This window comes from Neovison vison, chromosome 8 (assembly GCF_020171115.1).
Source record: "Neovison vison isolate M4711 chromosome 8, ASM_NN_V1, whole genome shotgun sequence".
Classification (NCBI taxonomy): domain Eukaryota; kingdom Metazoa; phylum Chordata; class Mammalia; order Carnivora; family Mustelidae; genus Neogale; species Neogale vison.
Window position 1 is genome coordinate 107,483,177 of NC_058098.1, and position 15,305 is coordinate 107,498,481.

General features: G+C 39.7%; 1 protein-coding gene across 2 annotated transcripts in view; it reads right to left on the reverse strand.

Annotated features, from left to right (window-relative positions):
* Positions 1-15,305, reverse strand: part of TMEM87B (transmembrane protein 87B) — a 52,347-nt gene that overhangs the window by 30,732 nt on the left and 6,310 nt on the right. For both annotated transcript variants that reach the window (XM_044261618.1, XM_044261617.1), the window contains exons 3-8: positions 9,462-9,553; positions 6,640-6,777; positions 5,596-5,649; positions 4,293-4,383; positions 2,210-2,271; positions 1,789-1,972 (exon numbers count right to left, since the gene is read on the reverse strand). In XM_044261618.1, the coding sequence (XP_044117553.1) occupies positions 1,789-1,972; positions 2,210-2,271; positions 4,293-4,383; positions 5,596-5,649; positions 6,640-6,777; positions 9,462-9,553 (621 nt within the window). The remainder of the gene's footprint in view (positions 1-1,788; positions 1,973-2,209; positions 2,272-4,292; positions 4,384-5,595; positions 5,650-6,639; positions 6,778-9,461; positions 9,554-15,305) is intronic.

The following is a 15,305-nucleotide window of genomic DNA, read 5'->3' on the forward strand; positions in this document are numbered from 1 at the left end:
TGAGCCGAAGGCAGCGGCTTAACCCACTGAGCCACCCAGGCGCCCCTGCTGTTTTAATTTCAAACACCCAGATGTGGTCTATAGCTACCATACTGGACAACACGGCTCTACACTGACAAAATGCTGGCGGGTAGTTACGTGCACGAACCCTTTACACATGGTCACACAGCCAGTTTTCAGCTCACATTTCTCCACCCTGTCCACAAGAAATCACAGTGGTCAAATACTTTGAAGAAGTCCAGCTATACTAAGTGTAGCAGCACAAAGCAAGTCAATGCGACATGACCTATCCTTAAGGTCCCTGTGTTGGGTCCAACAATCACCGTTTCCTGTCCCTGCAGCGCTTTTTCCAAAGTCTATCCTTCCAGGATCAGTGCTAAGCAAGACAGCCTGGGTTACAGGCTTCCTTCCCACTTGGGAAGAGGAGAAACAGCAGGAGTCCTGCGGTCTTCTGGCACCTCTCCTTTTCATAGGGCTCCTCAAAGACACCGACAGCAGCCTGTGATTTCTCTTCCAAGGCCTTGTATCATCTCAGAAAGAGAGCTTCAAGTCCCTGAGGACGGCAAGTGGCCTCTCATCCCTTCATGTATCTTAGGCTACCGCTCCTCACTGTACCTTTCCTAGACAAGGCCACACTTTACCTTCCCTAGACAAGAGATGACAACCACTAAAAGCAAAGAAGCTCAACTGCCTTACTAAACATTCAAGAATGCTCTCCCCGCCAACCATGAGCAGCAGCCTCACCCCTCCTAGTTTGGTTCAGAGCAAACACACACACACGCAAACACACACGCGCGCGCGTGCGCGTGTGCACAAACAGCACTAAAACTTTTCATGGTATAATAAGACCTCTAATATACCTCCCTGGATATTTGTCCCTTCTTTCTTCTCTTGTACACATCCTTTCATTTTGGGACATTATAAATGTTCCCCAATATAAAGAAAGCAGTATAATCAACTCCTCTGTACCCAATACTCCGCTTCAATAACTGTCAACATTATGCCAAATCCATTTTATCTATACTCCAACTCACTCTTCTTTTTTTTCTGGAGTATTACAAAAGTAAATAGCAGACATAACCACACCCTATGAAAGTCAGTACAAAGATTATTTTAATGGATCACTCAGAAGCACATTCCTGAGAGCTTTCAACCATTTCGAGCTACTTCCCTTTCCAAAGTTTCGGTGATGCAACTGTACCTTTATTTCTCTGGCCTTTTCACACGCTACCTTCTAGAAATCTGACGCACACATCTGAGATGCCCAACTCCCTGCCCTCCTTAAGTCAACTGTGCGGGGCCTCCAGTGGTCACATGAGGTTTTCTGTGACAGTGAGGAGACAGAGAACACTAGATGGCTGCAGGCACCATCCATTGCCGAACTACTGATTTTACTCCCTGGGGTCCAATTTTCCTTCTTTTCTTTTGTGGAGGAGACAGGAGAAGAAAGAATATGGGAAAAACACAGAGAAATATGTTAAAAGGATTAGTAGCACCTACAGTGCCCCTGTCTGGAACTCTTTCTGTTTTAAGTCAATCACTGGAATAGGAGTTTTCTTCTCCCCAGGAGGAAAGTGAAGGAAAGCAGGGGAACAGGAAATGAGGACAGCTCATCCGCTAGCCTAGATCAGAGCCCCACTCTGACATTCCCTTCGTGGCTCTCGTCCTCTTCATCTCTAATGCAACTGTTTCCAAACCACTGTACAAAGGAGGCCTCCCACAGTTCTGCTCACAAATGCGAGGGGTTTCCTGGATCGTACTGCATTTACAAAGAGAGTCACAGCTTACTTGATAGCCCAGTGCTGCTGATGTTTTGATATTCAGAATAAAAAACTGCTTTTTCAAGCATTCCCAGGAAAATAACAGCTGCGATCCAGAACTGAATTCTTAATATATCTTTCCAATAACAGGCAGACCACATCAGCCAGAGTACGCCATATAAAATATAAACGATACACATCACCATGTAAAACTGTAGGAAGAAAAGCAATTTAGTCAATTAAAGCTTGTGATCATTTGAAAATGGACACTTCTGCATTCAAGGTATCTAATCTTTTATTTTCCTGTCACTCTGGAATCAGAAATAGAGTGTATGCCAAAGCATTAGCTACTAAAGGATACCATCACGAGCTCTTTAAATTGTTAACATTACCAATTAGGATTAAAAAAATCATTTTTTAAAAAGGAAAAAATGATAAGAAATACTCACAATCATCAGAGGCCAATCTGATGCTGAAATATATCCATGAGGCCCAATCATAGAAAGAGAAACTGGTGAAGATGGGGATAAAGAAAATAAAGAATTAAATGACGCACACATCTTACATTTTAAATGTAAGCTCATTTCCCAGAAGGCTCTAGGAGCACAAACTGAGCGAACAAATGCTGAATTTTTACTTAGCACACAAAAAATGCCAGATAATTACTAGTCACTGGCATGTCAGCTCATCAAGATACCTTTACTTGTATACATGCTGGTATCAAACTGGGCCAAGTCTGATCTTAGGCAGACAGCAGAGCAGTACTGGCCTTTGACCGGCCCCATGCTAAGTCACTGACCTCACTGAGGACTTCATCTTCCTTAATGTAACTTGGGATAAAGTACCAGACTGAAGCATCTGGTTGGGGTTGTTGTACAAGACAACAATAATAAGCGGGGTGCCAAACACAGAACCAAACTGTCTCAGTAACTGCTCCAGTTACTAACTGGTGGGGTCTTCAAACTGCCTGCTGGTATCAGGGGAAGAGACACAATACCTAGGAAAGTGAGAGAACACACAGTCTAGGTGCAGAGTGGCCCCAATGTCCCTGGCTCTCTTCTCTGGCCCCTTATGTCATCTCTAGGAAAGGCCCAACTTCCCATTCTTCCAGAGCAGCCACTTCCACCGGCTTCCCCTGTCGTACACCAGTTCTCTGCCTCCTCTGAAGCAATGCCTATGTCCGCTCAGTACTTTCTGCCTCCCCACAGGACTGTGCAATTCTTAAAGACAAAGACTATCTTCACCTCTGTGCTCCTAGTGGATGAACTTGAGCAATTTGCAAATGCCCAGGACCTTCGCATGCTGTTGAGTACTACTGGTCCAGCAGACACTCTAGAAAATGACAGCCAAGGGATGCCTGAGTGGTTCAGCTGGTTAAGCATCTACCTTCAGCTCAGGTCATGATCCCAGGGTCCTAGGATAAGTCCCACATAGGACTCCCTGCTCAGCTCCCTGCTACCTGCCTCTCCTCTTGCTTGTACTTGCGCTCTCTCTCTCTCTCTGACAAATAAATAAAATCTTAAAAATAATTTCATAGAAAATGACAGCCGAAGCAATTCTAAGATCTCTGAAAGCATTCATTCTCTTAAAAATTGCCTTTTGTGGGGCACCTGGGTGGCTCAGTAGGTTAAGCCTCTGCCTTTGGCTCAGGTCATGATCTCAGGGTCCTGGGATCGCGCCCTGCATCGGGCTCTGCTCAGCAAGGAGCCTGCTTCCCCCTCTCTGCCTACTTGTGATCTCTTTCTGTCAAATGGATTAATAAAATCTTCTAAGAAAAAATTTGCCTTTTGTAAGCCCACTCTTGCATTGGGTACTAAAAGAGGAACCATACAGCTTAATGAGACACAGAGGGCCTACCTTGGGGGACAGGGGTGGGCAGGGACCACACAGACCCACGGAAGCCACAATTGCCAGATAAGTTCCTTCTACTCCTAAGCTATGGAAAGATGCTTTAAAATAAAAATTTTAAACCTCTGATGATAGCCATTTTCACGAGACAGTATAATCTATCTTAAATACAACTAAAATGTTGCCTACCCATTTCTATATTAGAAAATTCTTTTTTAAATCTGTAAGGATGAACAATTTTATATCCCACTATGGTTTGAAATTTTAAAAGTTTACCCTAATTTTAAATTTCCAATTCATTAAAAAATATTACAGTTAAGATAAGCATAGAGTTTTAAAGTTTTAAAATAAACAGATTATTTGTTATTAACAGAAATAATTTTTTAAAAAATTTTATTTATTCATTTGAGAGAGAGACAGAGACAAAGACAGAAAAAGCACAAGCGGGGGAGGGGGGAAGGCAGTGGGAGAAGCAGGCTCCCTGCTGAGCAGAGAGCCCAATGCAGGGCTCGATCCCAGGACCCTGAGACCATAACCTGAGCTGAAAGAAGAGGCTTAACCCACTGAGACACCCACGCATCCCTTGAGCGACATTTTTAACAAAAAAATGTAGATTTGGGCCAACAACAAAAATATAGAATACAGTAAAAGCAGACAGCAAAAATGCATGCAGTTTAACTATACCATTCAAATTCCATCTTGCGTCTGTTTTTTCCGTTTTGATAGAAACAATAAAGATATGAAACCCATCTCTCTGTGTTCTCGCTACAACATCCTGAAACGGGGGGGAAAAATCCTTTATGTTATTTTAAAAAAATTGCTATATAAGCTACAGTTAAGCAACTGTCCACCACATTTTAAAACAAACTTTTAGTAATTCAGTTGGGTTACTTTTTACTGTTTTAAAACAACAGAAAGAAATGGTAGACAGTGGAAGGATAGCAGACTGTGGAAGGGTTGCCCCTATACCTGCCCCTCTCAGACCCAAAGCAATGGAGGAAGAAAAAATCTTTTCCTACTGTTCAGGTTTTCCCCTTTTAATATTTTTAAAGGATCTCCTCCGAAAGCTATCATTCTAGGTTTTACTTATTAATACCATTCAAATATTTTTTCTAATATTACACTTCCCATATTTCATTCTAATATCAAGCATTCAGTTGTTAAATGTGGCTGTTTTTAAACTGAACCAGGGGAGTAAGAAGTCAGGTAACATTGTTAGAAAGGCTGTACAGATTCAGTACATAGGTTCAAGTACTTAAATTCCCTAACATCTATGTTACTAGCCGTCCTGCCAGGAAATGAAATTGCCCCCTGTAATGCCTAGGAATGCTGCAATGTCCCACATAACTGGATCAAACTTCACATTCATCCTTCCAGAATATTCCCTATCCTTCCCTTTCACTTCCTACTCCTCCACCTGCAACAGAGTCTGTGCAGAGCAGAGTTCTGTCCCAGTCACTGCAGAGTGGAACATATTTCCACTCTGAAACCACTCTTTAAGATCACTGAGAAACTCAGAGGCATGGCATCAAAGCAAATGTTTAGCCCTCCCAAAGCCACCTTCAGTCCTTACACTCAACTGCTTCCAAGCCTCTTCACCTCTTGGTCTTTTGACTTTTAGGAATTCCTCCAAATACCAAATACTCTTTCCCCTGGAGCTACATTCATGGTTTCTATTTCTTTACATCCCTAATGGTGATCAGGACCAGCCCACTGTTATGTTAGGCATTTGAAAGAAAGGTAGCAAAGAAGTTAACCTTAAATTACAACTTCAAAGGAATTTTTAAACAAAGTCAGAAATAAGTAAATACAAAATTCATACAGATACACATAAAAAAATACACTATTTGAAATAATGCTTCTTTTTCTCCCCCTACTTCTAATCACCCTACTGTATATTGCTCTCCAAGTATCTATCCATCACAGATTCTTTTCAGGCTTACCAGAACTTGTAAACATTTGATTTAAGACAAATAAAATGACTCACTGTTGATCTTTCCTGGTTTGAAACATTTCTGGTATTTATAATTAGTTCCTTATTCTGGAAAAAAAGAATAAAACAATTCCATTTTATATTGCTGCATTTCTATGGGGAAAACTGCTTTAACAATTAAGAAAAATTGCTTTGAAAAAAGTAAAGAACCAGAAAAAATTAAAAGTAAAAAAGTTTATAGCCCAAACATGAGTAAAAAAAAATCCTGCTTTTGAAAAATTACTGTTTAAATCAGGGTAGTGGTTACCTTTGGTGGAGAAGATATTGCGGGGGAGGTTTAGGGGCTAAAATATTCTATACTTGATAGGGGTCTATACTGATGTGCTCAGGTTCTGAAAATTCATCAAGCCATACACCTCTGCTATGCACACTTTATGTTTTTATTTGTAATAAAATAAATTTAATTAAGTTATTTTTATAAAATAAATAAATTTATTTTAAGTAAAATAAATTTAATTAAATAAAATTAAAACTTTGTTTTTATTATCACAAATCTTAAAAACACCTTTATTATTTTCACTGAAGACTTGCTTTCAATTTTTCATTTCAGAATTTACAGAGTAAAAATGTAAGTTACAATGACCCATAGCCTCACAACCCATGGATGACTGCTGTTAACATTTCAGAATCAAATCTTCCAGGCTGTGAGGAAGTAAGTGAGGAGAGTGTTCAAGTAGGTTGGTTGCTGATAAGCCAAGGAAGCTGACAGAGCTTTAGCACTGGAAAGCGTGACTAGGTGTTCTGATGGAATGATGGGGGCAAAGGTCTCACTGGAGTAGAGAGAGAGAGAGAGAGAATGATGGAGGAACTGACAGCAGACCAGGAAAAAATGACAAAAGGGTTCTTTTTCAAGGGTGTTTCTGTAAAGGGTACAATGAAATGGAATAATGGTGCCAGGATCTTACTTGTTAACACCTAAAGTTAACAAAAGAAGCACCTTTGTTTATCAAAATATTGATAAAATAGAATTTAAGTTAATACTTGTATTCACTGGGAGTAAAGTATATTCTACTTTGACATGGCAAGACAGATACTCACAGTCAGTGAGGGAAACACCTGCAAGTCACTGTTGCAGTCTAAGTTTTCATATTTTGTTGTCCAACATTCAATGTTCTTGAAATAATGGCCACAAAAGTCTTCATCAACACTAGGATCCTGTTTCTGTGATAGCTCCTCCTACCCAAGGTAAAATTCTATGTTATAATTTATTTCTATACTTCTTATTCAAGAAGATAAGTAAAACTTAGTATCTAAATGATAGCAAAGATTTATTCAGTTTGGAGCACTTGAAAACATACAGAATACTAAAAAGAAAAATGTTTTGGATATAATTTTAAGTATGACAAGGTAATCATAACATGTTAGCCATTCCAAGGCACTCAGATCAGTAACACATAATATTAGCATAATCTTAGAGGAAGAAAAGTGACTAAGGTATTACCACAGGAAATGGTATATGAAGAAGTAAAAAATACTTTGACCTGAGGCTACTTTCATTTGATCCCATGTATAAAAGATTTTTGAAAGAAGGAAAACCAGCATTTAACTACTACAAGGAAGGTTAAATCAAAGACAGATGAATAGGGGCGCCTGGGTGGCTCAGTGGGTTAAAGCCTCTGCCTTCGGCTCAGGTCATGATCCCAGGGCCTGGGATCGAGCCCCGCATCGGGTTCTCTGCTCAGCAGGGAGCCTGCTTCCTCCTCTCTCTCTGCCTTCCTCTCAGCCTACTTGTAATCTCTACCTGTCAAATAAATAAATAAATCTTTAAAAAAAAAGACAGATGAATAAAACCAGGCTCCTAATGGCAGCTTCCAGTCATCAAGAAAAGGTTAAGTTGGCTTCTACTGGCCATATAGGAAACAATTTGAGCAAAATAAATTTAAAATCATAATATATTATAACCCATGTAACAAAGCAAAAATCAATGAGTCCATGCTGATGATTGCTCAGTTAAATGACTGACAGGTAAAATAAAAGGAAAAGAGAGAGCTCATCCTGATGGCAGAATGTTAACAAAGCAAAAGAAAATATGGAATTAGAAAAATCACCATTCAGCAATCATCAGAGCAATAACTGATTGATCAGGCCAGAATCAAAGGATATTAAAACAAGGATTGATGAAAAATCAGGATATTCGGGATGCCTGGGTGGCTCAGTCGGTTAAATGGCTGCCCTCGGCTCAGGTCATGATCCCAGCATCCTGGGATCGAGTCCCACATTGGGCTCCTTGCTCTGCAGGGACCCTGCTTCTCCCTCTGCCTCTGCCTGCCTCTCTGCCTGCCTGTACTTTCTCTCTCTGACAAATAAATAAATAAAATCTTTAAAAAAAAAAAAACCCAGGATATTCACATACAAATACAAAAGTATTTCTTCACAAATTATTGTTAACAACAAAGAGAAAAGTAGTAACTTTATAGTGGAGAAACCTGGTAGAAACTTCCTTAACCAACTGATCAAAGTTAGCATTACCAAAAATGGGACAAGCCAGTACTAATCTAATCTAAACTAATCATGAGAAAATATCAGAAATATTGGAACCAAAGGATATTTTATAAAAATAAATGGTTTGTACACCCCAAATATATCAATGTCAGGAAAAATGAAAAAAAAAAAAAAAAAAAAAGCTGCAGCAATGGCAGTGTGATCTTGGACTGGAACTTATACGAGGAAAACAACAAAAAACTGCTAAAAAGGATGTTTAGGGGACACTGCCAAAATTGTAATAAGATCTGTTTATTAGGGAATTCTGAGTGGCTCAGTCGGTTAAGTGTCTACCTTCAGCTCAGGTCATGATCCCAGAGTCCTGGGATCAAGTCCTGTATTTTGCTTCATGCTCGGCAGGGAGCCTGCTTCTTCCTCTGCCTGGCACTCCCCCTGCTTGTTCTCATGTTCTCTCTCTGACAAATAAATAAATAAAATCTTAAAAAAAAAAAAAAAGATCTATTAGATAATAGTTTTGTATCAATGTTAAATTTCCTTTATTTTTATCACTGTATTCTGTAATCTAAGTGAATATCTTTGTTCTTAGGAAACACATACTGAAGTATTTAGTATGAAGGGGTAAAATATTTGGGGATAAAGTCACAAAGGCACTATTTGAGGAAAATGGTAGCTTTCATCCCAAATGAAAAGATAACAGAAATAAAAGTAAGGAACTATGCATCATTTAAGGTAGGAGCTCACAAGGAAGTAGCTATAAGCAACCATCAGCACTGTCAAAAGAAACACCTCGCTGAAGAACACAGGAGCCCAGTGGACATCCTCCTCTCACATGCTCCCCCTCCCTTCCCTGGGGGTCTCCTTTTCTCTTCTCACCTCCCTGCTTCTACTCACTAAAGTTACTCAGCCCCCCTAAAGTTCTAGGTGCCCTACAACTAATTTTTTGGATGAATTAAAAATTTTACATTACTTCCTTAAACTACATTGATTTTTATTTGTATGGGACCCACAACCCCTTTATTAATGGTTATTACATGTCTGGTTAAATATTTATTAACATTTTTCATAAGACAAAAGGCAATGAAAAGATGTTTCCTCCTCAGAAAGCATATAACTATGATACAATTAGAGCATGTCTTGCCCAAGTCCAAAAATAAATCTGTGGCACTTTCAAAACTAAAATCTATATTTCTGGCCTCCTCACCTGATGAGCTAATAAATCTTTATACTCATAATTTTTCCTTCATAGCTTTTTTTTTTTTAAGATTTTATTTATTTGACAGAAAGAGACACAGCACGATAGGGAACACAAGCAGGGGGAGGAAGAGAGGGAGAAGCAGGTTTCCTGCTGAGCAGGGAGCCCAATGCAGGAGCCCCCCCCTTCACAGTTTTATATACACAAAAATTTGCATTTTACTTACCTCCAGCTTAGAATATTCATTTTGGCAGGTATAATGCTTCAAATGCCACTCTATGGTAAACTTCACAGGCCCAGAACAACTGAATGACTTAACTGTTTAGAAAAAGAAAGTTCGTTTTACAGTAATCATATATATGCTCCAATATAAGCTTAAGGTTTCGAGAATGCAATTTAAAATAGGCTACTTTAATGGAATAGTAAAATATTACCTAATTTCTCCCAAAGTCACTGCAAAGTGAGATAAATTCATTAAATTAAATTATTTTAGTTAGCCAAAAGTTGCTATAATATTATTCATTTAATCGCTATATTAAATCTATAGAGTTAAAAATCAACTGAGTAACAGAATATGCAGTCACTGCTTACTCTAAACTGTTCTCGTCACTGACTACTCAAAAAATACTGAGTGAGCATCCCTTGTGCGTCAGAAAGAGACGTAACGGTAAACTAGAACAACTCTAGTCCTTGATGTTAGAGGTACTGGGGAGAGAAGGGTTAACAATTAAATAGGCACCTTTGATAGAATAAGGGTCTGAGAACAGGGGGTCAAGGGAGCCCTGGGCAGGGCACCTAACATAGTCTAGAAGAGCATGAAGAAGGGGTACCAACAGGCTTCCTGGAGGAGGAGGCCTTTAAAGTGAAGAGCAGGAATTAGCTAGGTGATGAGAAGAGGGGAACAGTATGCAAATGTCCATGAACACCACAAAATATTTGGCTATGGTCAGAACACAGACTGGGGAAAGGGGGAAGAGCTGAAGCCGGGTAAGAGTGCTGGAGAAGGGGCGCATAGGCGACTCAGTCGTGAAGCATTTACTTTGGCTCAGGTCATGATCTCAGGGTCCTGGGATCAAGCCCCACGTTGGGCTCCATGCTCAGCAGGAGGCCTGCTTCTCTCTCTTCTACTCCCCTTGCTTGTCTTCCCTCTCTGTCAAATAAATAAAATCTTAAAAAAAATTAAAAAAAAAAAGAGTGCTGGAGGAAAGTTGTAAGGGGTACTGTGCTCTGCTAAGGAGTTTTCCTTTATTTTGAATATTACAAAGCACTACTGTATGTTTCAGGTAGAAGGGTAACATGATTAGAAAGACTGAAAAGGATTAAGTCTAGAATTAGAAAAAGCTCTTTTGGGAGTGTTATCACAACATGGCAGCTGCCTTTCCCTAGAGTAGATAATCAGAGAAAGAGAGAGAGAAAAGAAGAAGCCACAGTATCTTTTATGGCCTAGTTTCAGAAGCAATATGCCATTACTTCTGCCATATTCTCTTGGTCAGACCAACCTTAATATAATATGGTAGAGGACTATATAAAGTCACAAAAACCAGGAGGCAGGGATCACTGTGAGCCATCTTGAAGACTGGTAACCAGAGGGAATCCAACCTGAGACTGAGACTGGTAAAACTACTGAGGCAGAACACCTAAGAGTTGGTTGCTGCCTAGAGAAAAAGTAAATGAAATCTGGACAAGGATACCATTGAGCCTGTCTGTATAGTAGCCAGCCCCTGCATAGGAAGAAGTCCAGTTATTCTCAGAGGTCATACAGGGCTGGGAACTAGTTGAGCTTCCACTAACCAGAGTGGAAAATAATATATATTAATTTCATTAAATATACCAAGCATTTGGAGAAATGTAGCAGGGTCATACCTTAGAAGTGGTGCTAAGTTAGCCCTACAGTAAAGCTACTCCAGGTCTGCCCTAAAAGAAATTAAACATAAAATTGGAAAGGATCAAACTGACCCAAAAGAAACTTAGTTGTCTGCCAGAAAATAGTTGTTAAAGGAGTACAACACCTCAGCACTTAAGAATGTAACATTCAGGGGCTCCTGGGTGGCTCAGTGGGTTAAGCCTCTGCCTTCCGCTAGAGTCATAATACCAGGGTCCTGGGATCGAGCCCCACATCGGGTTCTCTGCTCAGCAGGGAGCCTGCTTCCCTTCCTCTCTCTTTGCCTGCCTCTCTGCCTACTTGTGATCTCTGTCTGTCAAATAAATAAATAAAATCTTAAAAAAAAAAAAAAAAAGAATGTAACATTCATGGGTCACCTGAATGGCTCAGACAGTTAAGCACCTGCCTTGGTCACAATCCAGATTCCTGGGATCAAAACCCCTCCTCAGGCTCCCTGCTCAGTGGGGGGTCTGCTTCTCTCTCTCCCGCTGCCCCTCCCCCGATTGTACTCTCTCACTCTCTCAAAAAAAATCTTAAAAAAAAAAAAAAGTAACATTCATGACATCCACCATCCAAACAAAAATCAGATACAAAAAGCAGAAAAATCTGGGGCGCCTGGGTGGCTCAGTGGGTTAAGCCGCTGCCTTCAGCTCAGGTCATGATCTCAGGGTCCTGGGATGGAGTCCCGCATCGGGCTCTCTGCTCAGCAGGGAGCCTGCTTCCTCCACTCTCTCTCTGCCTGCCTCTGCCTGCTTGTGATCTCTCTCTGTCAAATAAATAAATAAAATCCTTAAAAAAAAAAAAAGGCAGAAAAATCTGATTCATAATCATGATAGATTAGTCATTATGACAAAGATGGAAATGACAAAGATGGTTAGCAGAGAAGAATATTAAAACAGCTGTTACAAATATTTTCCATATGCTCAATAACATAAAGGAAAATATGAAAAATACTGAGGAGGGGAAGAAGATATTTGAAAAAAAGGAACCAAACTTCTAGAAATTAAAAAAATACAATATTCAAGTAAAAAATTCACTGTATAAGATTAATAGAGATTAAATGAGATTAAATACTAGACAAGAAAAGATCACTGAACTTGAAGACAAAGCAATAGAAAAATCCAAAATGAAGCACAGAAAGAGACTAAAAAAAATTAACAAAGCCTCAGTGACCTATAAAACAATATCAAGCAGTCTAACATAAGGGTAAATGGAGTCCCAGAAGGGAAGGACAGAGAGGTGGAGACAGTGTCTAAATTCATGATCAATGTAAGAGAAGAGATTTTTTTCAGTGCAGATACACAGTTGTTTCAGCATCATTTACTGAAAAGACTAACTTCTTTCTAAAGAATTAACCTTGGCACCTTTACTGAAAGTCAATTGAGTTTATATATGTGGGTATATTTCTGGGCTCTCTGATCTGTCTCACTGTTCTATATGTTTTACCTTTATACTAATACCATACTGTTAGGATTACAGGATTATATACATTCTGCAATCAAATAGAAGTCTTTCAACTTTGTTCTTTTTTAAAATTGCTTTGACCATTCTAGGTTTTTTTGTATTTGCATATAAATTTTAGAAACCGCTAGTTAATTTCTACATTAAAGTCAGCTTAGATTCTGATTGAGATTGACTGAATTTATAGGAAATCTGGGGAAAACTGACATTATATTAGTTATAGATTTTTCATAGATGCCTTTACCAGCTTGAGGAAGTCTTTTATTTCTAGTTTTAGAATTCTAAGAGTTTTTATCATGAATGGGTGTTACCTTTTTTCAAATGCTTTTCTGTACATATTGAGATGATTATATAGCATATTTCTTTTATTCTGTTTATATGGTGAATTACACTGAGAAATTTTCGGCAGTGACTCCACAAGACTGCATCCTGAATAGGGTAGCAAAAGAGGGGTCACCCAAGAGAAAGCCAGATACATATCCAAGGGACTAATTCTTAGCTTTGCAAGCACTAAAATCTGGTTCTGTGAGAACACGGAGACTTGGCCTCACTCCTTCACCACACCATCAATGTAGACATATAATCTAGAAAGCCCCAATACTCACTTAAAATGAATAGTAACTGTAAAGTGGTTGTATAACGATTGATTAACTCTCTCCCTTCAGCATACTTTCCTGCATATCGGAAGTTGCTGAAAGTTGATCGATGAGCAGAGCACCAGAACAAGGTGGCTCAGAAGGATGCTGCACCTACACCTGCCAGTGACCTCTCATACCTACAGTCACAGTTCAAGAAGACTTCTCTCCCGTTGGTGCTGCTAGACCTCTGTTTTAACCTGACTTAACACTCGTATTTTCTTATGCTTTTGCTTCTAACTCCCTTCTGCTGCCTCATTCTTTCTTTAGGTATGTTAATACCACCAACTTGAGTGTGGTCTACTCTTAGCTGATGACAAACATTACCTATTGATTTTTTTTGGGGGGGGGGAGATTCCTTTTTTTAAATTTAAATTCAATTAATTAACATATAGTGTAATATCAGTTTCAAAGGTAGAGTTCAGTGATTCATCAGTTGCATAGAATACCCAGTGCTCATTACATTACATGCCCTCTTTAATGCCCATCAGTAGCTACCCCATCCTCCCACCCACACCCCTTCAGCAACCCTCACTTTATTTCCTATGCTTAAGAGTCTCTTATGCGGGGTGCCTGGGTGGCTCAGTTGGTTAAGCGTCTGCCTTCTGCTCAGGTCATGATCCCACGGTCCTAGGATCAAGCCCTGCATCAGCTCCCTGCTCAGCAGGAAGCATGCTTCTCCCTCTACCACTCCCCCGCTTGTGTTCCCTCTTTTGCTGTCGGTCAAATAAATAAATACAAATCTTAAAAAAAAAAAAAAGTCTCTTATGGTTTGTCTCCCTCTGATTTCATCTTGTTTTATTTTTTCCCAGGTTTCTTTCTTTTACTAACCAGAATCATACTGTATGTATTGTTCTTTGATGTGCTTACTGCAGATGTTCTCAGCCTAGCACACTCCTTTTTTTAAGATTTTATTTATTTATTTGAGAGAGAGAGCATGAGAGCGGAGAAGGTCAGAGGGAGAAGCAGACTCCCCATGGAGCTGGGAGACCGATGCAGGCCTTGATCCTGGGATTCCAGGAATATGACTTAAGCCAAAGGCATTGCTTAACCAACTGAGCTACCCACCCAGGTGCATTAGCACACTCCTTTTATCAATTACATATTCCACATAAATAGTGTCACTGTTTGGGTTGCTTCCTTACGCTGTTATAATTATGCCCACTTTTGTGGAATTTGAGGGGAAATTTGAGGGGAAAAGCGCCAGTTTGAGGCCTTGGCAATCTGAGGTGAAGCCATATTGACTTGGCATTGAGCTGGTGGTAGGCCGTGCATACTCACTTGGGCAGGGGAATGGCTGGACTGTGAGTTTGGGGCCCACAAGCCAACGGGATGTGTGACAGGGGCATGGCTGGTTTCGCTTTTAAGTTTTGTGTTTCCAGGAAACTCTATCTCTCCTTCTTTCCTAAATGAATGTCTTGCTGGATAGAGTATTCTTGGCTTTAGATTTTTTTTCCTTTTAGCACTTGGAATTTATCAGGCCACTCCCTTCCAACCTACAAAGTTTCTGCTGAAAAACTCACTGATAGCTATATGGGGTTTCCCATGCATGTCACTGCTTTCCTTTCTCTTGTTGCTTTTAAAACTCTCTTTATCACTACTTTTGGCCATCTTATTTACTTTGTATCTTGGTGGAGACCTCTTCAGGCTGGTTTTGTTGGGGGCTCTCTGTACCTCCTGGATCTGGATTTCTCTTTCCTTCCCCAGATTCTATAAGTTTTCAGCTATTATTTCTTCAGACAAATCTTTTGCCCCCTTTCCTCACTCTTCTCCTTCTGGGATCCCAATCATATGACTGTTATGCTTCACAGTGTCACTGTATAAGATTAATAGAGATTATACACAGAGTTCCCTGGGTCTATTCTCATTTTTCATATGTTTCTCCCCTCTCATCGGCTCAGCTTGATTACTTTCCATTACTCTGACCTCCGGGTGGCTGATCCATTCTTCTAATTCCTCTTGTTTGCTATTTATTCCACATGGTCTATTTTTTATTTCCATTTAGTGAGTCCAATAACTCTAATTGGTTTTTTTTATATCTCCTATCTCTTAGTAGAGGGTTTCATGGAGGTTCTGCACTTCTTTCTCAATT